We start from the raw sequence: 24,352 nt of genomic DNA on the forward strand, positions 1-24,352 counted from the left end.
AGAATGGATTGGGAAGGGAATGGACAGGAGAGAGATTTTGGAGATAAGACAGGATTTTACAACCATTTGGATGAAGAAGAAAAAATACCCAAGATGACTCAGGTTTTGAGTTTGGGTGACTGGGAAGATGATGGTTTCTTCAACAAAAACAGGGAAGCGGAACATGAAGGTTTTGGGGAGTAAGGAGATAAGCCCAATGTGCATGTGAAATTGAGATGCTAGGTGATGTTCTGGAAGCAGCTGGAAATGTAAGACTGGGGTGGAGAGATCAGGACTATATACATGGATTTAGGAGTCTGCATAGATTGTAAACTCCTTGAGGGCAGGGATTGTCTTTTGCCTCTTTTTCTATCTATAGTGCTTAGCACAGTGCTTGGCACATAGTAGGGGCTTAATAAATGTTTTCTGATTGACAAAGTAATTGATCCCCTTTCGTCTATTAAATTTTTTTTACAATCCTTTACATCTCAACTGAAATGCCATCTATACAAAGCCTTCTCATCTCTTTATTTGCTAACAGCCATCCCTCCAACACAGCACTTTTGTTCTCATGTATTGTATATAGTAGGCACTTAATGTTAACTGAATTTAAATTATATGCTAGTATTTTGTATTTCAGTTATTTATATAGGCTTTATTGAAAAACAGAGCTCTGATTTACAAAATAACTCCAGAAGAACAAAACTATTTCATCCCTTCTAAACCTGACTTACTACCCTATAAGCTTTATGAGGGCAGTGTGAGATTTAAAATTGGATATTAGATCATAAATCTCCCCTACTTAACCCTTCCCTTAATTCATCTCCCAGACTAGTAAATGGAAGAAGCTTCTGGTTTTCTAGATAGAGCCTTTATTGTATATAAGGTGTTGTTGATTAGAAGGATAGGAAAACAGAAATACAGTACAAATCGTCTTAAATCTAGGCTTAGTCTATATTCCTTATAAAAACTCACCAAACCGATTTAGGCCACCTTTGGAGTGAGTCAGACCATCTGTGCCGCGCCGCCCGGAGTCCCGCCAAGCCGGCAAAAAAGGCTACTCCCGTTCTCTCCACCCCGGAAGTCAAAAAACCCGGCAGGCAGTCTGACATGCGCAGCAGGCGGACTGTACCCGGCAGGCAGTCTGACATGCGCAGCAGGCGGACTGTTCATCTCCTCCCCAAAAGGGTGGTCCTTGAAAAACTGGCGTCTTTCAGTTATCCTAACCGACTGTTAAAAACTTTCATATTTTACCACATTTCCCCCCTTTGCTTCCTCAAGAAATGGAATGTTTCCTTGATGGAACAGTAAAAAGAATATAATAACTTCTGCTGACTAATAATATGCGAACAACAATACAGAAAAGGAAGAGAGGAAAGTTTTGTCCAGAGGGGCGATTTTTTTTCTTTCCTCATGAACCGACGCTTTGACATTAGTCTTGCAAAGGGAGAGCCTCTGCAGAGAGTACATGTTACAGATAGTATATAACAGAAAGGAGATAGTAAAAGCTAATAAAGCAAAACAGTTCATATAAAGTCTCTGAGTTCTCTTGTCTTCTTGAAGTGGTAAGATATCATCAGGAGGAAACTGGATTCTGGTCTGGAAAACTGGATTCTGGACTCTGGTCTGGATTCTGGATTCTGGACTCTGGTCTGGAAAGCTGGATTTCTTCTTTAACTGTTTGAATTGCTGTATTTTTTTTTTTTTTACTAAACCTTAGCATAGCATTTTGCAATCAGTAACACTTTTTACCACCATGTGTCTGGATCAAAGTCAAATTTAGTATGTGTTCATGACACCTGAAAATGTTATGGAAAGGTTATCATACCATATCTCATGGTTCCGAGACAGATCATAAATCTCCCCTACTTAACCCTTCCCTTAATTCATCTCCCAGACTAGTAAATGGAAGAAGCTTCTGGTTTTCTAGATAGAGCCTTTATTGTATATAAGGTGTTGTTGATTAGAAGGATAGGAAAACAGAAATACAGTACAAATCGTCTTAAATCTAGGCTTAGTCTATATTCCTTATAAAAACTCACCAAACCGATTTAGGCCACCTTTGGAGTGAGTCAGACCATCTGTGCCGCGCCGCCCGGAGTCCCGCCAAGCCGGCAAAAAAGGCTACTCCCGTTCTCTCCACCCCGGAAGTCAAAAAACCCGGCAGGCAGTCTGACATGCGCAGCAGGCGGACTGTACCCGGCAGGCAGTCTGACATGCGCAGCAGGCGGACTGTACCCGGCAGGCAGTCTGACATGCGCAGCAGGCGGACTGTTCATCTCCTCCCCAAAAGGGTGGTCCTTGAAAAACTGGCGTCTTTCAGTTATCCTAACCGACTGTTAAAAACTTTCATATTTTACCACAGCAGGAATTGTATCTTAACAAAATTCTGTCTCTTTTCCAGTACCCAGTACATTGCTTTTTAACACCATAGTCACTTAATAAATGTGTGTTGAATTTAAGCAAATTCAATAGAGAACGTAGAGACAGAAATAACACTGCCTTGGAAGACACTCAGGGCAGATGGAAGAGGAGGAACAAGCAATGGAAAATGAGCAGGTAGATAGGTAAGAGAAGAAAGACAGGGACTGTCACTAAAACCAAAAGAGGAGAGAATAATGAGACTAAGGTGACCACCACAAGGAAGATCAAGGAAGGAAAATACTAAAATGGCCTTGATCTCTAGGGTCTTTTCAAGCTTTGTCACTCTCCGTACCTGAATATTTGCATCATTATACTTAATTCTGCCATTGCCTGTCTGGTTTTTATAGTTCTAAGTTACAGGAATGCTATACTGTCATGTATATAGTTTAATTTCAATTTCATTAAATTCCTTTTCAACTCTGTTGTCAAGGGAGTAGAGTACCCCATCCTAGGTTAACATTTTTTACTGTACTTAGATTTTTAGAGATATTTGAAGTGTGGGATTTTGCGATGGGACACAAGTAGCCAACTCTAAGCTATGAAAAATTTACATGGATTTGTGAGCCATTTAATTTATTCAAATCAAATTAGAGTTTCAAATCTCATTCTATATTTCTGGATAAGAGCACATTTTTATTTGGAGATAAATCCCCTTCCCCCCAAACCATGTTCTAGTCATAATTCTTTTTTTTTTTAATTTTTAATTTTTTTTTTTTTAGTGAGGCAATTGGGGTTAAGTGACTTGCCCAAGGTCACACAGCTAGTAAGTGTTAAGTGTCTGAGGCCGGATTTGAACTCAGGTACTCCTGATTCCAGGGCCAGTGCTCTATCCACTGTGCCACCTAGCTGCCCCATAGTCGTAATTCTCATAGCTAAGCACCATAAATAGATTCCATGGATAGACTATTGTAACATTTTTGTTCTCTTTACCAAAAATACTTGCCCCATTTCTTACTTATTGAACACCTTTTCTATTAAAGTTATACTCCAATGTCTCATTGTGATGAGGAATTGACCTTCGGTTATTAATGGTTATGCTAGAAAAGCACAGGCTCCGATCAGTGAAAACTGGAAAGCGTTTTGAACATAGGCCCAGTGATACACTCTCTGCTTTAGAAGACCCACCGAACTCAGAAATGTATCACTTGACTGGTATGTTCTGCATTCCATTGAAGCCCCAAAACCTTGAAATGCTAAACAGTTACTATATATGTGGGATTATTTTTTAAATTTAAAAATTATTTTTAAAGAATTCTAGACTTAAAAAGGATATTGAGAAAGAACCTAAAATGACAAAAATAAAGCTCTATCTGCATGCAAGCAAGTCATGAAAAAAATGCCTTGGAGATAAAATTAGTATGAGGGCTTTTCTGAAAGTTTGGTCTGGCAATCTATATTGGTATTACCCTAGAAGGAAAAAAGACATTCTCAAACTGACCTTTTACTATTTTTATGACTATATTGTTAATCTGATCAATTCCCTCTTTTTGGCAGGGCAATGAGAATTAAGTGACTTGCCCAGGGTTACACAGCTAGTAAGTGTCAAGTGTCTGAGGCCAAATTTGAACTCAGGTCCTCCTGAGTGCTTTATCTACTGTGCCACCTAGTTGCCCCAACTCTGATCAATTCTTTAAGGGACTCAATAACTAGGTGGGTTGTATTATATATGTATATAACATTATGAAATCACTAATTAGTATAAATATATTTTCAAGTTCAACTCTAAAGGTAAACATTGTTGGTTGGCATCCAGTGGTTTTCTTGTAAATTAAGCTGAATTTTTATTACAAAGAGATTAAGAGAATGGCATGTGGAATATGAAATACTGTGGTTCTAAGACTAAATCCAGTCGGTTAATCCCCTAATCTAACATTTTAAAAAATTTAAATACCTTTTTAAAGGACACCCCTTCCCCCATCCCCCAACTCTTCTGTTCTGAGAGGTTCAGCAGTTTTAGAGTAAGGACATTTTATGGAATTTCTTGGTCTTAAGGCAAGGACTGTTTCATTTGTCTTTGCATCACCAGCACATAGCTCAGTGCCTAGCACACAGTAGGTATTAATAACAGTTTATTGATTGCTAAGACCCAAGCAATGAAAGGAAGAATAGATATAATGAGGGCTGAGCAATTAATCTGGAGTTCTTGTATTCATCTTTTGTACTGTATCTTCCTTCTGCATAAGAAAGTTGATATTTGTAGTTATCAATGGTAAAGTAATTCTTAGCACTGGTGCTAGGCTTGTTTATCACAAGTGCTGGCAAGGATTCCCACAAAAGCATCTATCTCATTTTGTGATCAAGGTGAATGTCAAGAATAGTGTTAAAGCAGCTAGAAGATCAGATATTTGCTTCTTTCATTTTTCACTTTTCAGTTCCTTGGCAATCTACCTTCACTAACCACATCAACTTGGTGCTTTTTAAAGACCATAACAAACTTGGTAAGTCCTGGGAAATTCATAACTTGTAATCAGTTTCCTTATCAGTGACAGGAAAGGGCCAGTGTAAAAGAAGCCACTGTTCAACTCAGGGAGGAGGCAGGTTCTTTATTTCAAAGGCTACTTATCTAAGCTCCTTGACCTAATGACCTCTCCATCCCTTTCTCCTCTACTTGTTAAAGGTGATATATTCCTTGTCTTCCTTCTCTCTCCAATACCTCCATCTTCCCCTCCTCCTCCAGCCATAAGACCTGGAGAACTCATCAGGACAATGAATTTCTGACCAGAGAAAGAAGCAAGCCAGGCTTGGAAGGGCCAGTTTCCACATACTATAAGATCGGCAGCCAGATTAGTCTCAGAGACAGTAATAATTGCATTGTCCATTGCTCAGAAGCAGAAGGCAGCAGCAGGTACTTCTTCAGTCTCCTTGCCTGGAGTGGTTTTCTTTTTTTTTTCCAGAAGGGCTGTCAGATTTATTTGACCTACCTTTCACTTGGCAGGATGGATGAAGCTACCACAGATGTCACAAAGGAGCCTCCGTGAAGCTGCTGACTTAGAAACAAGCCAACCCTCAAGATAGCTATCTTCAGATATAGCTTTAATCATCACTGCTGTATTTTAAGGAATTTTAAAGTGACAAGTAGGCTAAAATAATGTATTCACAAAAGGTGTAATTGAAAAATGTAAGAAAATAAATCCAACAGGCAGAAGTTGTCCTGGAAATGAAGCTTTGTTTAGGCTCCCCCATGGAGACTAACAGCCTGAAATGAAGAAATAACAGAAAGCTAGCTGTCAATACTTTAAAGAGCCCTTTTCCAAGATTATTTCACCTAAGAAATCCAAGAGTGACAATGCAATTATACTATGGCTTTCAAGTCTAAAGTATACAAACAGCACAATACATAATTTAAAAATGAAACCACCCAATTTAAAAATAACTGTCACAAGAAATTAGTAATCAGAATCTCATTATTGCAGACTAGAGCTGAACCAGTAATATTATTTCATCAAGAACTCATATCCATGTGCTGTACTTCACATTTAATAGAAGTCAGACACCTGGACCCACGCCTTATATTTAAAAGGAGTCAATACCCAGTTCCATAAGAAATCCCATTCCTTAGTAGCCCATCTTTATGGCCATACTCCAAGGAAGCTAATTTTTTCCTTGGCAATTGAAATTTATTCTGATAAAATCTCAAGAATCCTCAAAAGCCCTGATACAATCTCAGGACTCCATGGTACTTCCTATGTATTCTTCATTCAAAATTCCACTCATTTGGTAGCCAATGTCCCTCTACTGGAGGGTGCAACCATTCAGAAGATTAACAGCTTCTATTATGAAATAATATATTGAGACTTGACATTGAATTTGTAGGCCAATGCCAGAAATATTTAACAAGCACACTTGGTTAATGGCAAAATCTTCTTGTGGCTTCAGCTTTGGCCTTTCACAGAAAATGAGAAATGAAATCACCATTGTGGCTCATCTGCCAGAAGGCATTAAAAGTATTGTTGTTATTGTTTTTTTAAAGGAATCAACTTGTCATAAAATTTTTGTTAAAATGAATTTGTCTTGATACCTGTGATGTGAAAATGCTATAGCACCTAAGCACATCCTTTATTAGGCAAGTCAGCAGACTGGTAAAATGTTGAGAGTGGGGCCAGCAGCAGAATGTATCTGTTGTCTAAAGCCAGCCTAACTAAATTCAGAGAGGCTTATTATGGAAGGTTGGCCACCAGGTGATATGTGGGTTGGGGGGAAGAGGATATTGGCCAAGACTCACCTACTTAAAGTATTTGAGAAGGTGATGAACACTATCAGTAAAGGAAGTACCACTGATAAAGTAACAGATTTTTTGAAGAATTCATGGATAGAAACAACAATTTACTGTGCCCAAGACCTGGAACTGATGTAGAGCTGAAGCCTATTTTCTGAAGTGCAACAGCAGGAAGGGGATGGTAAGAGAAATATTTGGAATCTAGGAGGTATTTTGCATCTGCCACCTTCCAACATTCTGTTTTGCAAACTCCTGGATCTGCTTATGCTCTGTTTTGGTGGATTCTTTTGGAATTTAGGGATGCCTAAGGTGACATACGGGCTATAACAGATAAGCATTTGCTACTTACTTGCAAGAGAAAAGCCTTAATTGGTTAAGGGATAATTGCTTTGCATCCAGGAAGAAATAACCCAGAAATGTTTTCTCCTTTTTATTAAATTTCAGTGATGAAAAATACAAACGATCATATTGGCTATTAGTTTCATGGACAGGGACCAAGGAAAGCACTTCCACATAAGGAAGCCTTGCATAGAACTGGCATAAGTGGATCAACACCACATTGTTTCTATCTGTGGAAATTTGTTACAAAATACCATTCTTTCATGTTATCATAATGGGACATTACCTATATACCACTGGGATATGTCATTTTGCAGAAATGAGGGATGGCCTGAGTCAGGTCACTAGGGTAGAGTAGGAACTGGGAGATTTGGAAAGGCTATAGATAAGGTCATTATTCAAGGGCTCCCTAGGAAGCAAGTTGGAAAACAGATAATGAGCATGACAGATGGGTTTGTGTTTGACCTGCAGAAGTTAAGGTTATCGGACACATTAAACCATTTCATGTCTGGTTGTATGGTGTTCTACTATCAGTTGGTCGGTCTAGGTACCTGTTTAAAACCCCAGGTCTGGAAACAACAATGATAATTCAAACTGCCATTAACTCCTGTCTTCTATATATAATATCAGCACATGCACATTTGGGAGGTGAGTGAACAAGAGGAGGAAGCAATCTGTCAATGTCTATCAAAGAAAAGAGTGCTTTCCAGAGTTTTATCTTCACAGAGAAACATGGTACAAAAAGCACTCGGATATTCTTCATTAACAATTTTATTTCTTACAATTAATTTCATTTTTGAATCTTCAAAGTTGATTTGTCTTTTTAAAAAATTAATACTTTTTTCTCATCATACAATTTCCCCCCTAAAAGGGAAATAACCCAGGGAGGGGAGTCGTCTAGGGGCAGTTGAAATCCGTAGTGTACCTTCCAAACAAACACCTTCCAGGCTGGCTTACCATTTTGTGACTGCAACTGAAGAAGATGCAGCAAGATGGTGGCATCTCAAGCTCACCTGAATAATGTCACAAATGTCAAACCTGGGCTAAGTGACTCATCTCAGGGCCATAGAAATAGATATGGAAGTTTAGTCAATGGCTCCAGTTGGATTTCTATGCTAATGAACACAGCCATCAAATTATGCCTCTCAGAAAAGACAGAAATAAGCAAATATAGAGCAGTAATTTGGCCCAGGCATGAAAGAGATTAATAATAAAACCAGAAATACTTCATCTCGGCCACGGCAACATTATTTGTTTTGTCACATTTTCCTTGAGTCCCTAGTGCCTGAAGTTGCATATTATTATAATGGAATTCTAGTTTTCAAAACATGCACTTTTTTAAGTATTCAAACAAAAATCTACTTTAAGAATTTTGCAATAATTTTTTCCACTCAGATATATCACATAATCAAGGTAAGATATTTTTTGAGGCACAGAAGAGTACAAGAAGAACAAGTGTATCCTAAGGCCTTATGTATGACCAAGATGGCAGAACACAATACATTTCATACAAAGGAGTGGTGAATGTTGTTAAAGTGCTACTTATACAGGATAATCTAACATTAACACACAACTCAACTGCACTGCTAAATAAGGTTGTCTTTATTTCTTTTTTTTTTTCTTGCCCAGCCCTACCTAAAACATAAAATAAATCTACAGGACTGAAATTAACAACCCATTAAAATCAGCAATAAGTTATGAAAATCATAAAGTAATTCTTTTAGTAATTAGGGGTAGTTAAATTACTTAAGGTATACAAAGTTCAAACAATGTCAGGGTTGAGGTTGCCACAAAGGCTTCAAGGGGAGATGGAGGGAGGGGCAGAGAAGAAGTAGGGGAGAGAGAGGAAGACGACAGGGTAACTTTTGTAGTCTGCAAGACAAGGGGAACACGAGACATCAAAGTGCAGGCTAAAAATTTCTCCTCGAAGAAAATAACATTGCTGATAATATTTGATACGAGCAATAGCACCTGCACAATGGGACTGTGAGGACGGGGAGGGAGAGAGACTGCCCGGAGGAAGTGGAGGCAAAATTTTACATGAGACAAGTGCTGAACTTAACTATGTTAACTATGATAGTGTAAGGTACCGGTGGTTAAAAGCTGGTCAAGGGGAATGATTCTAAAAAGAAACTAAAAACATTAGCTCTGACCTTTTTCCTACCTAGCCCCGACCTCATTCATTTTGTGCACTATAAAGAGTGAGGTGTGAGGTGTTTGATCATTATCAAATGCTGCATCAAAATAGATGATTTTTTTCCCATGTGTTTTTCCACTATAAAAGACATCTATGTTTCTTATGGACAAGCTTTAAAAAGATGTCGGTTTGGTTTTTCAACACATACAAACATTTATCAAAATTGGAAATAAAAACGCTGCCGTGGCTCAGACCGGGGCCCGTTTCTGCTGTGGGCACAACTCTTCAGGCCCATGCAGACATGGAGGCATGTGGAGTGCAAGCCTTCCTATCCCCAGTGCAGACCCAAATGGGCTCTGGCCCCTTCGGTGCCCTAGTGCTAATAATGCGGGAAGAGGAGAACTTGCTTTAGCATGGAGTCCAACAGAAAGCGGAGCTGCATGATGATCCCTTTCAATAGGCTTCACGGGAGTCTCTCCTTTTGCAGGGCATGAAATGAGCTTTAAAAAAAAGAATTGATCATCCACAGGCTTCATGATAAGCTGTCCCGGGCTGAGCTACAATAGCTCTCAGTTACACAAAATTAATGCCTGATTGTTTTACTGTTTCATTACTAAGGGTTGGTTTGATTTTTTTTTTTTGTAGGATCATAAAGCTCAAGAAGGGCCCAAAGCCCAGTCCTTAAATGTGTCCATTCAATGCAGTGTGAGCAAACTGGAAAAGAAGAGAGAGGGTTGAATCTCCAATGTCCTCTTTCAAATCAACCATATCAAATCAAGGACATTTCACATGAATTCTCTGCTGCCATTAGAAATTATGATTTTTGCAATAGGAATAACAACTAATATGTTGGTTCTCCTGGGGGAGGTCTACTTATACATAGGCCTGTTGGACCCTTTTGTTCAAGTATAATTTTTGAAAGAGGAAACTGCATGATGAACCCAATTTAAGAAACTGGGTTGGCTTGGCCCAGTGAATAATTTGCCCTGCACTGTTTTGTCATGCTGGATTCTAGGAGGTAAATGAGAGTTTGACACTGGCACTGGAATAACCTTCATCGCTCCCAATACTCTGCAGGCTGCTGTGATCGTCAATGTCACTGATGCTGGTGGTGCTGATATTGTCCACTTCTCCATGGGAGAACTCTGTGCTTTCAACATCCACTTCAATCTCCTCTGGCAAAGAGAAAAGTAAAGAAGACAAGAAGACCATGAGCATTTGTTTCTGTGTGTATATACCTTTAAGAAGGAATGCGGCTGAGGAGAAAAGCAATTGCTTTTTTGGGCACTAAACAATTGTTACATAATAAGCTTATTATCAGTGATCTCTCTGGAAAGCAGAAGGGGGTGAGGGTGGAGTGACATAGGGATATTTTTACAAAGGGGAATGTCCGGGATACAGTGGTGGTCTCAATTTAGGGAGCAAGTTACTAAATCCTTTGACGCCAGAACGTCTGGACCTCCCACCAAAAGTACTCAGTCTATTTGGGAATTAGTGCTTAATATTAAAAAATCCCAACCCCAACTGGTTAAACGACATCTGTTTTGCATCACACTAGAAACTAATTCTCAGTGTTGTTTATTAATCAGTGTTGCCTTGAGGGGAAAAAAAAGTATAAACTTAAGTAAACATAAGCTAATGGGAAAATATATTCAACCAGACTACTGGTGGCAGCAGTCCTAAAGGGGAGGAGGTACTACTAACTACCAAGATTTAACATAATGATGTTTGTGTCTAGGCAAGAGCCTATGTTCAATTCAATTCAACAAGGCATGGGCTAAATCTATCATATAATTAATATGGATTACATTAATCATATAATAAACTTTGAGTGACAGATGTCCAAAATATGACATAGTTGAAAAAACAAAAACAAAACACTAGACTTTGAAAAGACTTGGGTTCAAATTACAGCTGTGCTGCTTACTAGCTCTGTAATGACAGTAAGCTCTATGAGCCTCAGTTAGTGCTTGTGTTAAATGGGGAAAATTATTCATGCCCTCATCACTGAGAGATGCTTTGAGGATCAAATGAGATAATATATACAAAACACTTTGAGATATTGTTACTAAAATTTAATTGTATCAACTATTACTTGAAATTAAGTGCCTAAGGATTTAGAGATCATTTGTATTATGGTAAAATATTCATTTTTAATGGTATTTCCTGCAGTGGTATGGAAACCTCTACCCAAACAAATACTTGTGACAAGAAAGCCTATGTCCATGCATACGCATCATCAATTCAAAAGCTAAATATACATGCGCTTGCATAAATAAGCAAACACAGAAAAAAATGGGTTTGAAAATAAAAGCTACTTTAAATTTTAGAAAAAGGCTATGCCAGGCCAAAGTCAATTTAGCATTTTACATTTCTCCTCCAACAAATAAACCCGAGCACTGAAGTCTTGTATTTGGCACCAATTCCATAGATTACAAGAGTGAACCACTGAAGGGAAAACGGAATTCTGACTGCTGAGCCCCGGGGGGTTAGGATGAAATTCATTTCACAAGGATTTGTTGCTTTAAAAGTCTTGAAGGTTTACTTCTAAAATGCAGCCAGCTGTCTAAACAAGCTACACAGCATAACTCTTTGCCACATCCATAAGACTTCTGATGCTGCTTACTTAACATTCTCTGATCCAACCCAATCCAACAAGCAGCATATGTTAAGTACCTACATGTGCATGTCATTGTACTGGTACTGGGGAAACAAAGACAAAGGAAGAAACCACAGTAGGAGTCCTTTCCCTCAAGGAGCTTATAACTTATTAGCTGTAAGATTCTGAAGAACAGGGTGCACACTGAGCTTATGCTCTGTACAAAGGACTGACTCTGAGGACACTGTCCAGGAGGTTAAGTTGAACAGAACCAAGTCAAAAATGAATTCATCCCTCAAATGAGGCTTAAATGAGATAACTTCATAAAGCGTTTAGCCTAATGCTTGGCACACAGTAAGTACATAATAAATGATTCATCCTTTCCTCTTTCCCTATGAAGTCAATAAAAGCTCCTCTTAGGAAGAAAGAAGGCATTTGAATAAGAACAGGGTGCACACATGCAGCAACATTAGAAGATGAAGATAAGGATGAAGAACATAGATACAGTACCTTTTCTTGACTTTTTAAGGAAATCACTAAGATTTACACCTTTGCTTGGGAAACAGCTCTGGACTGTCCCAGATTTTACTTGAGAGTAAAGAAGGCAATGTCATCGTTTTGGGGGAGATGCAGTTTGCCTACCTCGCTCTGAATCAGAACGATCTGAAGAAATGGTGGAGCCAATGCTGTCCATTCGTATTCGTTCCATCTCCTGAGGACCTTGCAGCTGTTCTAGTCGTCGCTTTAAAAACCTCTGTTCTCGTTCCAGGTTTTCAAGCTGGTGCTGGCTCTTTCTCTCAGCTTCTTCAAGTTTCTAAAATGATAACACATTGTTTATTTAAGTTTGTGCACAGAACATCAACAAATAATGGTACTTTCTGATCTCCTACCTAACATCTAAAAGGAATTCTTCTAAGGAAATAAAAAACAAAAACAGGGCTATTTTTTCCTCCTTTTTCACCACAAAACTATGCCTTTATCTTTCATTAATTTTGAGTGTGCAATGAATGCACTGTTTGTACAGAGTGGGGAAGTCAATAAGTAATCTCCTTGAACAAGAGACTTCCCTTGCTGAACACAGATGGAAAAATCCTGAGGGGCAACATCAAATCTGAGCTTTCTCCACCAGAGGGCCTTATTTCTTTCCTTCCTTGGGATAAGCAAAATATCTGGTATTTTCTCACTGTTTGCAGCACTCCAAATGGCCACGTTGTCTAAACAACTTATAACAGAGGGCTGTGCTATTCTACTTTTGCTTAGCTGTGTAGCACTTATTTTAAAAAGTCGCACTTCTTAAGGCCAATAAGCTGCTGACATCCTAACTTCAAGTCAAAGCCCCAAGTGCCTTGAGGAGAAGCTGCCTTTGGCCACCATTCTTACCTTGATGTGCGCTTTGGCTTTGTTGAGCAGGCCAAGCGTCGTGTGCCTGGTGCAGTCTGGTCCAAGTGGGATCAGCACTTTCAAGCGTTCCAAACAAAGGCGAAGATGAGCTCGTCTGGGGGGGATGGAGGAAAGTCAGCTAAGGTGACCAGCACTGCCACTGCTGCCACCTTACATTGAGTGCATTATGAAACTGATCCTTTGCCCAAAGATAAGGGGCCTGTGCTTTTTCCTTTTCACACACACTTTGCCCTTCCTTTTTCTAGTTCCAAAGTACTAAGTAGCAAAGACAGGCTGGCCATATTTTGGGGCCTTAGCCTTTCCCAATTATTTTACGTGACAAACTCCAGCTATTCTAACTCTTATTCCCATAAGTAAGCCCAGGCATAGATGGGCCACTTATTTGTCCTCAGACCCAATAAGCTATTTCAACCCGATAATATCTAAAGTATGGAAAGCGCACTGGGACAAGTAAATATGGTTTTGGCTACCTAAAGTCTAACGCTAGTAAATGTATGGGGGGTGGGGGTAGGGGGCCTTCAGCTTGTCAAGGTATTTTGACAACTGGAGGGACGCCCCCTGCTGGACAGATACTGTAGGAAAGCTCCGCCATGAGGAGAAGGCGTCTGAGGGCAAGCCATGTGACTTGGAAGGTCAGTTCTTTGGCATCAGGAAGTGATGTTTGTTTGTGGGTACTGTCTATCAAAGCTACCAGCCAATTAGCTTGGGGCTGTGTGTGGTGGGGGGAGGGGATGGGCTGTTTCAGTTTTTGAGGAGAGGCTTCTGGGAGGAAGCATCGGGTCCTTTTTTGTTCCTCACCTCACTATGGTAGGTGGGATGATGGGGTCTCTTAGAAGTTAGATTTTTGCCTTTCTCTCCGATCATTAGATCCTAATGCTCTTTAATAAATACTTAAAAGTCTAAACTCTTGCTAAAGCTTCTAATTGGCAACCACTCATTAGATTTTTAGACAGTATAGCTAGATAGCAACTTTTCAGTATCCTGTAGAGGTGTAGAATTTCTCTCACAAAGACTTTCACAGGACTATAGATTGAGAGCTGGAATGGACCTTAGCCTCTATGAACTGGTGAATACTGAAGTGAGCAGAACCAGGAGAACCTTGTGCACAGTGACAATAACATTTGATAAAGAACTGTGAATGACAACTATTCTCAGCAGTCCAAGACAATCCCAAAGGACTAATGATGAGGCCTACTATCCACCTACAAAGAAAGAACTGATATTGATTGAACACAGACTGAAGCATGCTTTTTTTCACTTTAATTTTTTTCTTTTATTCAAGTTTTCTTATACAAAATGACTAATAGGGTAATGTTTTACATAATTTCACATGTATAACCTATATCTGATTGCTTACTGCCTCAGGGAGAGGGCAGGGGAGGGAGGGAAAGAGGAATAGAATTTGGAACTCAGAATTTTAAATAAAAATATGTATTATTTTAAAAAATAGAAGGGACCTTAGAAGAAGTTATCAAGTTTACTCCTCATCATTTTACAGATAAGGAAACTGAGGCATAGAGAGGTTAAGTGACTTGCCTAGTGTATCGCAGCTGATGTCTGAGGCAGGATTTGAACCCAGGTTTTTCTGACCGCAAGGCCAGTGCTGTGTCCACTACAGTGTAATGACTACACCTTACCACCTCTTTTATGCACCAGTCCCCACTGTCCATCAAACACTAAATAAGTGGTAGACTATCTCTAAAATGTCAGTCTTTCTCTAGTGGAGACAAAATTAATTACAATGGAATATTGAGAACCTGTACCTGGCAGGAAAGGATAGGAAAAGATAGAAAAAATGGCCACGGAATCTCCTTTTGGCCCAATTCCTAAAACTACCTTAGGTGTGAATTCCATTTTTCTTTCTCCTTTATAGTTGCAAAAGGGAAAGACTGACTGACAAAGCTGTTAAAAAAGAAAAAGTCACCTGGTTTCACAAACACATTTACTGGAAATTCTGAGACAGATTCTATTCTAAATCCTGACCGATAAACTCCTGCCTTTTCTGGGACTAACAAGCTATAGTTAGGCCAATTTCCAAAGATATGATCCCATCCAACAATAGCAATAGTCCAATGTGAAGCAATCTATTAGTTAGCATTACACATTAAGAGAAAGTCAAAGAACATATTTTTCACATCATATATCCTCAGTATTCCCAGTGGTCTTCTAAGTGAACTTGCAACATCTATTATGAACAGGACAGAAACATCATCCATTTTCTACTCACAGAGGGCATTAATGGCTTTACCAAATCACTAACCCTATGCCCTCTCCATCTAATTGGGCAGAAATATTGTTAAGTAAAATTCCCACTGTTAGAAGGCTGAAGAAGCTTCATAAGTGGGCACTTCTGTCGCTGACAAACAAAGATGGTCAAGGCTAGGGAGGTCAGAGATTTGACTGATAAATTGTCAATATTCTTGCAGCACCCACTAGTCCAACTATCTTTAAGGGTCTGTCAGTATTTCCTTCACAAAATCTGCCAGACTAAACAACTCAATTCCAGATGAAAATGTGGCAAACTCAGTTTTATTAAAGGAATGCTTTACCAAAAGAAAAAAAAATTTAAAAACCCAACTCATCAGCAAATTTCCCCAAATGAGGCTTAAACTTATAATCTTTTACCCGATGCCCCACACCCCCAACTTCATGAAGCCTTCCAATCATTTCCTAAATAGAAATCTCCCAGGTAAGGCAGTTCACATGGTTACAGAAGACCTTTATTCTTATTGGAAGAAAAACAACTACAATGGAAATTTCTATTAGGATTATAACATTCAACAAACAAGAGGCTCATGACTTGATTGGAGGAAGAAGGGAAAAGGTCCACATCTCTCTTGCTAATAATTAGTGCAGTTTTGAAAGCTGCCAAAGAGACCACCAAGAATGAACCATCGTGTAACTGAATGTCTGTGTGTGGGGGTGTTGTGAAAAATTTGGCAACAGTAAAAGGTTATGTATCCCTATTTTATATACCCATATACCCGGGGTCACATAAAAATTGCTTGGGTGAAAAGGGGTCATAAGTAGGAAAAGTTTAAGAAGCCCTGTTTTATACTATTTAACTTGGTGATCTCATCAGCAGCCCCCATGGCTTCAATTATCATCTCCATGCAGATCATCTGCTAATTCAGCCCTAACCTCTCCTCACATGCAGTCTCTCTTCAACTGCTCAATGGAAATCTTCAACTGGATGTTTACATCTTCAACTCAAAATGTCCAAAACCAAACTGCCCCGCTTCTCCCAAAGCCTTCCCTTGATCCTATTACTGTTTGAGGGCACCACATCTCAGACCCCCACACTTACAACCTAGGTATTATCCTAAACTTATCACTCTCATTTCTCCCATATTTAATCTGTTGCCAGTCTTGTTGATTCTACCTTTCTAAAGCTATACGACCACTTCCTACCTTTCCTGTGTTCCACCTTATTCATTCCCAAGTACATTGGCCTTTCTGTTGTTCCTCCCACAAGACACTCCATTCTCCATCTCTGTATTTTCACTGATTGTCCCCCCCCCCAATCCTCTTCCTCCTAGTCTCTTCTCTTGGCTTCCTTTGAGTCTCAAATAAAATACCACCTTCTACAAGAAGCTTTTCTCAATCACCCTTAATTATACTGCCTTCCCTCTGTTGATTCACATTTATATCTTATTTGTACATAGTTATTTGCATGTTATCACCTCCATTAGATTGTAAACACCTTGAGAACAAGGATTATTTTTTGCCTTTGTATCCCCAGCACTTGGCAAAGTGACTGGCATATAGTAAGTGCTTAATAAATGCTTATTGTCTTGACTTATCTACTTACTACTAAGTAGACACACCTGACAGACAATGAAAAGCAGCATCAGTAATCAAACAATATTCATTTTTAAGTGCTTACTATGTGCTAGGCACTATATGAAAGCATATTTTGAACACCTGACTGATTCAGCAAAAACTGTCTTGCATTTCTTTTATATTTCAGTCAGTGCCTGCACAGGGATATATATATATATATATATATACACACAGTAAGTCTTAACAAAATATGTGTTAAACCAACAAATGAGTAATAACAAATCCCTGATACATCTTGGTTTTTCTATTAGTGAATTTAGCATGGGTTTTGATATTTTGTTAATATTGTGGTGGTCAAACCAAACAGAATCCTCAACTGAATTTTTTTCTTTATCTGAAACTATAATCAGGATAAAAACTATTTTCAAGTCTTTATTGAAACCAGAAATTAAAAAAATGTTACCCCTGGGTACTGCAGGTAAATCAGTTGAAATAATTTCTGTCTCTTCTAAACAAGTTTTTCTTTCTTTTTTGTTTTTGTTTGAGAACAAGTTTTTCTAACATTAACATTTGTCATTAACTTAGCTGGCCCACAGTATAGAGGGAGAAGAGAAGAGGGTCCAGGACAGAGTCTCAGGGGAGGTGTGGCCTGGCAAAGGAGACTGAGGAAGGCAAAGGAGAACCAGGACAGAGGAGATTATCAAGGAGAAGAGGAGGATCAACAGTATCAAAGACCACAAAGAGGCCATGAAGGATGAGGACTGAGAAAAGGCCATTAACTTGGGTGATTGATAGATCGTTGACAACTTTAGAGAAAGCAGTTTCATTTGGATGATGAGGTTGGGACCAGACTGCAGAGCTGAAGAAGTGAATGACGGGAAAGAAAGTAGAGCCACTGACTGTAGATGACCTTTCAAGGAGTTCAGCCACAAAATGGAGGAGAGAAATAAGATAATAGCTAGAGTTGCTGGATCGATCAAATAACGGTTTTTCGAGGATGAGAGAGACAGGTGTGTTATTGTTAGGCAACAAGGAAGTATCCAGGGAGAGACTGAACATGAGAGAAAGTAGGATAGAGGGAGCAATTTGCTGGAGAAGATGGGAGGGAATGGGATCACCTAATAAATCATCAATAAATACACACAAGGAGGAAGGTACACAGAAGGCTGAGGCAGGCTGGGGAAGGCTTCCTAGAACAGGCTTTAACTGGGTCTTAAAAATGCAGTGGGGTTTTAGATAGACAGATAAACAGAGAGGAATGGCATTCAGGTGATCAGGAGTGAAGGATAGAGCCTTTAGGCCTAGGATTAAGAGGAAATTAGCCCAGGGGCAGCTAGATGGTACAGTGGATAAAACACCAGCCTTGGATTCAGGAGGACCTGAGTTCAAATCCGGCCTCAGACACTTGACATTTACTAGCTATGTGACCCTGGGCAAGTCACTTAACCCTCATTGCTCTGCAAAAAAGGGAAAGAGTTGAATAAAATGCTACTTAAGGTATAAAAAAGGGGGGGCAGCTAGGTAGCACAGTGGATAAAGCACCAGCCCTGGATTCAGGAGGACCTGAGTTCAAATTTGATCTAAGACACTTGATACTTACTAGCTGTGTGACCCTGGGAAAGTCACTTAACCCTCATTGCCCCCCCCCCCCCAAAAAGAGGAAATTAGCCTGAGATGAAAAGTTTCTTAATTTCTGTTATACATCATTTGCATGATACAAATCATTGAATGATAGTGATTTGGATGCTGAGAATAACCTTGGAAGCAGTAAACCCTTGTGTCTGGGTCTTCAAAGTGGCAAAAAGGATGGCCAGAGCAGTTATAGGGGATGTAATGGCTGCTTTCTCCATGAGGTACCTTGTGCCTTAGGAACGTACAAATACCATCAAAGCGCATGCTCTGTCAGAAGTCTGTGGTGTCACTGTATCTTTCACGAGTTTTAGGATTCAGAAATAGTAAGTCTTGAAGCTGGAAGAAACCTTAGAGATAATCTAGTCAGTATCCCAGAATCTAAGACTTGGAAGGGACTGCCCTCCCAGGCCATCTAATACCTGGCCAACAACACCCCCAATATCTTCACTAAGGGCGGTCATTAAGCCTCTGTTTAGAGACCTAGTCTTCACACCTAAACCCCTCATTTTACAGATAAAGAAACTGTAATGATTGGAATGATGCCACCTACTGGAGACTTGCTGTGGGAAAGCTCTGCCATGAGGAAAATGCCTCAGAGGCATTGTGGCTTTTCCTTGGCGTCAGGAAATGACGTTTGCTCATGGGTGCTGTCTATCAAGGCTACCAGCCAATCAACTTGAGGAGCCTCCTATTTTCTGGGAGGAGACAGGAAGGAGGAAAGAGGGCCTGCGCGGAGAGCTCTCCCGCTTTTGGGTTCCTGACTTGATGGTAGTGGTGGCGGCAGAGGACTTCACAGGAAATTTGAGGAAAGATAGAAATGCCAGGCTGTTGGAATTCTGTTCTCAATCTTTTTCTTTCTATTTTTCAATAAACCCTTAAAAACCTAAACTTGTTTTATCAGTGATTTTAGTCAGTTTCTCCCAAAACTGGGGGAACAGATTAGAATCCACATTTAGAATCTTAAATTACACAAAACTCAGACCTAACTGATTTGCCATGGGCACAGAGACAGTAAGGGGCCACTCTACCACGCTGAGGATGATGCTTCTCTATCCTCATACTCTTCGTGCCAATGTCATTTTTGCGGTCTTCTGTGTTCCTAATTGGGTCAGGCATTTGGAAAGCTGAGCAACCATAAGGCTTAGTAGCAGATGCAAGAGAGCAGCCAATTGGGGGAAGCCACATTTTCCAAAGTCACCCTCTGAATCCTGCCTGCAGGTCTCCAAAAGTGCTTATTTATATGCATGCCACACTTTGGTAAGTAGGCTCTTCCAACGTAATGGGGGGGTCATGTGCCTACATGCAGGGAAGAACCAAATCAGAAAATCCATTTTCTCAATTTAGAGAATCTCTCCCTGGTAGATCTCTAAAACTTTCATTACTGAGTAAAGTGCTTCTCCTTCCCTTGAGGTGGTGCTGCTCTCCACTCTTTTCCACAATCTCACTGCTTGTAACTGGACAAGAAAGGCATATCTCTCAATGCCACCTGGCCTTCTTTTTCTCTTACCTTCATGCTCAAATGATCGACAGCCCAGGGAAGGCATCTGCATACAAGGGCAGGAGGTCTGTGGGTTGGGGGTCTGATGTAGTTGGGAAAGAATACAAAAAACAAGGAAGTGGAACAACCAAGATAGGCAGAAGACATTTAGGGGACAGAGATCCATGAGTCTTGTCAATTTCTTTCAAAACGGGAGCATGCCTGCTATTAGGCAAAATGAAGCTACTCTAAACATTCTGATCATCTTTGAGCTAAACAGAAGGAAAAACGTTCAAGATTAGAAGCTGAGGTTTCAGTTATAAAGAAAGATAGAGCTTAAATAAGGCAATTTTTTGGTTCTTTGGTATTCTCTTAACTTTTCACTCAGATGGCGACTGCTCCCTCTCCCCACCCCCTCCATGCAGTTTCTCCCACCCCACCCCCATTTCCACCCCAATTTCAGTAGAAACCCTAAAGCTGAAATCCTAATTTAGCTTCTGGGACAATAAACCAAAGTCACGAATGGAAGAAACAGCAGGGGGTATCCTGTGGGAAAACTGGAGTCTCCTTAACTAAGAGGGAGGGGGTTGGAGAATGAGAAATACCCAAGTGCTTTTATTTTCAAAGACACTCTGGGGTCTGTTCTAAAATGAGACTAAAGATGGGTTTGTGTTTGCTTTCACCCAGGGGAAGAAGCTATTCCCAGCCACTTACCCTGTTACAGAGGAGAGTCCTGTCAAAATTACCCACACCTTCAAAAGGGGTAAATCCCCTAGTGGGACAAGGAACAATTATGGTCTGTTTGGCTCCTGCTTTGGCAGATTGGGATCACTTTCCCTCGAAGAAACCAATGCTTTTGATTTCAGACCCTGTAAATTCTGCTAGCCAAACTGAACCGATTAAAATGGAGCTGGGAGGGAGACGGAAGGGGAGGGGGAACAAAATCACAGTCTTTTAAGATACTGGCATCAACAACCAAAAGAGGAACTCCCTTTGAGGGAATCTCCATAAACATCATAGGATGTTTTTCAAGTCTCTTGTCTTTCCCAACTCTAATCCCCCTGCCCAACAACAATAAGAAACCCAACCCCAGTCCAGCACTGACAATCTCTCATTGGCTGGTGCATTTGGAAGCACACTCTCTTATTGGAAGCCTCTTCTTTCATTCCTCCACTACAGGATACCAAGAATTTGCCAAGTAACTAAATCAGAAATTGAAAACAAGTCAAGTGTTGGGGACAGAGCCTGTATTTTCCTTGCTGCAGAGTGTTACGTAATGGGCTGCAAGTCCTTGAGCTATGCTCTTTAAAGCTGCTGTGACTTGGAGTCAATGACTCTGAGAACACATCCTTGGAAATGACATCAGTGTGCAGCCCTTATCCTATAGGTTAAACACTGAAATGTCACTGCTGTTGCACCTATCCTGTAAAAATTCTGCTTTCTCAAAATTACATGGAACATACGTTTTCCCCTCCTCATTCTCTTCTGGAAAAATGGCATGTTATATAAATGAAATATTAAAGAAGCTAACACGGATGGAAGTGAACCCACTAATATCCCTGCTCATCACACAAGTGAGCAGCATGATGCTGTCCTATTGATCAACTGACTGTCTCTGAATAGAAAAAGAAAAGTTAGTCACAAGATAGCAGCTTTCAATATAATCTGTTACCTATGGACGAAATACAATCTAATGCACAGAAGAGAAACACAAAGTACAAATTCCCTATTAACTTGTTGGCAAAGGGGCCTGGTCTTTATTGAGGTGTGATCAATTTGACTGGGTTGTCAAGGGCTCAGGGGCAAACTTAACAGACGCCTCCAGGCCCTTTTCTGTTCACATCTCGTAACTCTTCATTTTAATCTTATTTGGTAAAATGTTGAAGCTGGGATAAAGTTGCAATGTATGTGTGTATATATGTATGTACATATACACATACACACATGTATATATGTATACATGCATATTTATGTGTGTGCTATATATCTGTAGCACTTCAGTGCTACAAGCCAACCAAGCAGATCAATTAGAAATGAAACTATAGGGATGGCTTGTAAGCACTGGTCATTTCTAAAAGGCTTTCACAAAACCCACATCCTAAATTTCCAATGTTTAGAAATAAACAGGTTTCTATGCAAGACAACTAGAAACCCTTAACCTATAGTCACAGGGTCTCAACAAAGACTTAGCATACATTAGTTAAATGGTTAATTAATTTTAAATCAAACCATTTAATAATCATAATTGATGCTTTAGACATAAAAACACAATCTTTTTGTATTTGAATTGTGTTCTTATGTACCTGGATATAAAACATATTGAGATATACACACATATATATGTTAAGGTCTAAAATTCTAGCTAAACTGTCTAAAATATCTAATGAGTGGTCGCCAATAAATTATAAGTTTTAGCAAGAGTTAGACTTTTAAGCATTTATTAAGGAGAATAAGAATTTGGTAAAGAGAGAGAGAAAGGCCTAGATTCCTATCTATTAAAGGGAGAGCACATTTCTAGATCCGCTCTCCACCAGAGTCCAGAGGAAAGAGCCAGAGACAGAGCGCTAGTCTCTTCCTTCTTCCTCCCACTAGCCCGCGTCACTTCCTGACGCCAAAGAAAAGACTCCTGGTCTTGCCCTCAAAGACCTTCGCTTCATGGGCAGAACTCTTCTATAGTAAGTCTCCAGCAGGTGGCGTCGTTCCAATCGTTCCATACATACATACATACATATATATATACACACACACACACACACACATATATATATATATATATATGTGTGTGTGTGTGTGTGTGTGTATCTAGAACAACATCTCATAAGGTTGGAATGATACATTCCTAATTTATATATGGGATCCCATATATTTTTAGTTCTCAATAACTTTTTAGATATGTCGATAATAATGACATTCTTTTAACACCCCAAATCCACAACATGCTCAATATTCATTTGACTTTTATTTTTGAGAGATAAGGATTAATAAGTTAAAGAGACAAAAAGAATAGTTTGTCATCATCAAATATCTACTGAGCCCCCCTACTGTGCCACGTATTAGATGTTACAAGGGATTCAAGGATATATAAAACATAGCTACTCTCCCTGTCCGCAAGAAGTCATAATCTAGCAATTATCTTCATTGCTGATTAAAAATAATCAATGAATGACAGAGAAGCTGAAGACAGCAGAAATACTCCCTGAGGCTACAACCATCCAAAAAGGGTAAGGAAAATGAAGTTCTGCTATGAAATTTGCATTCACCACATGTGGCATTTTACTTCCATCCCAGGTATGGTTCCTTCCAGGAGAAGATGGTAGTGGTAGTGGGAGGAGATGAGACAATTATAGAGAACAGTATCCATCACCCTTTCTCTACCTTCTAGACTTGGTCACAGATAGTCACTATATAAAAATTTCACAAAGGATATGATCAGGTCAGAGGCCAGTGACAACAAAGAGAAATAGCAGCAAGACATTTTTTAAATGGAACATGAAATTTAAATAGTAAATATAAGTACTAATTTGTCCCATGGTTTTTTCATTATGCCTTCAATAAATTACCTGATATACAAGCCTACCTGTCACCCAAATGTAAGCAGATTCATGCAAAGTTCATGTTTTGTTCATGAAATGCCAGGTTTCTCATAACTTGTTATTTATGCCAGTCCAGACCCAAGATAAAAAGGGAGGTCAAATGACTGAGTTCTCAACTCACTTCTCAACTTCCTTTCTTAAAGATGGTAACAAGATTCCTTGAGTCTTTCAGAGTGCTGCTGCTGTTCAACTTTAAAGGAGGCAGGTAAAAGTCTAATATAAAAATATGAGAATTAAACTACTAAAGCCAAGCAAACCATAAATTACCTAATTAATTATTCATAAGTGATGCTGAACAGGGATAACGTGTAGAAGTGAAATCCAAAGATATTTTTAAAAACACTCTTATTTTCATAATCAATTTAAGCTTTCTGTCCTCCTTAGTAGAGCTCCTATAAAAGTGGCAATTTTATCCAAGTTTACCCTGTTCCTATATCCTTGATAAGAATGTGAGAAAGGAGAAAGAAAAGTTTGGATAATTCAGAAAAGTTTATAAGAGTCAGTTATACATATACAAACTCACAATGTTTTAGAAAACAGTTTACTAATCAACTGACCAACAAGCATTTATTAAATGCTAACTATGTGGCAGGAATTGCTCTGGGGACATAAAGAAAAGCAAGCATACTATCTGTCCTCAAGGAGCTCAAGGTGACAAAATGTTAATAAATATGTACATACAAGAAATACGGGAGGCAATCTCAATGGGAAGACATTAGCAGCACAAGGAGACTTGGGATGGAAGAAGGTGGAAAGGTGCAGAAGGTGAAAT

At 39.5% G+C, this 24,352-nt stretch overlaps 1 protein-coding gene across 4 annotated transcripts in view; it reads right to left on the bottom strand.

Annotated features, from left to right (window-relative positions):
* Nucleotides 1-7,716: 7,716 nt before the first annotated feature.
* The window catches only part of MXI1 (MAX interactor 1, dimerization protein), a 107,869-nt gene continuing 91,233 nt past the window's right edge, over nucleotides 7,717-24,352 (bottom strand). For all 4 annotated transcript variants that reach the window (XM_043985386.1, XM_043985385.1, XM_043985387.1 and 1 more), the window contains 3 exons: nucleotides 13,075-13,189; nucleotides 12,337-12,508; nucleotides 7,717-10,270 (listed from right to left, as the gene is read on the bottom strand). In XM_043985386.1, the coding sequence (XP_043841321.1) occupies nucleotides 10,107-10,270; nucleotides 12,337-12,508; nucleotides 13,075-13,189 (451 nt within the window). In that variant the 3' untranslated portion in view covers nucleotides 7,717-10,106. The remainder of the gene's footprint in view (nucleotides 10,271-12,336; nucleotides 12,509-13,074; nucleotides 13,190-24,352) is intronic.

This window comes from Dromiciops gliroides, chromosome 2 (genome assembly GCF_019393635.1).
Source record: "Dromiciops gliroides isolate mDroGli1 chromosome 2, mDroGli1.pri, whole genome shotgun sequence".
In the NCBI taxonomy this organism is placed as follows: Eukaryota; Metazoa; Chordata; class Mammalia; order Microbiotheria; family Microbiotheriidae; genus Dromiciops; species Dromiciops gliroides.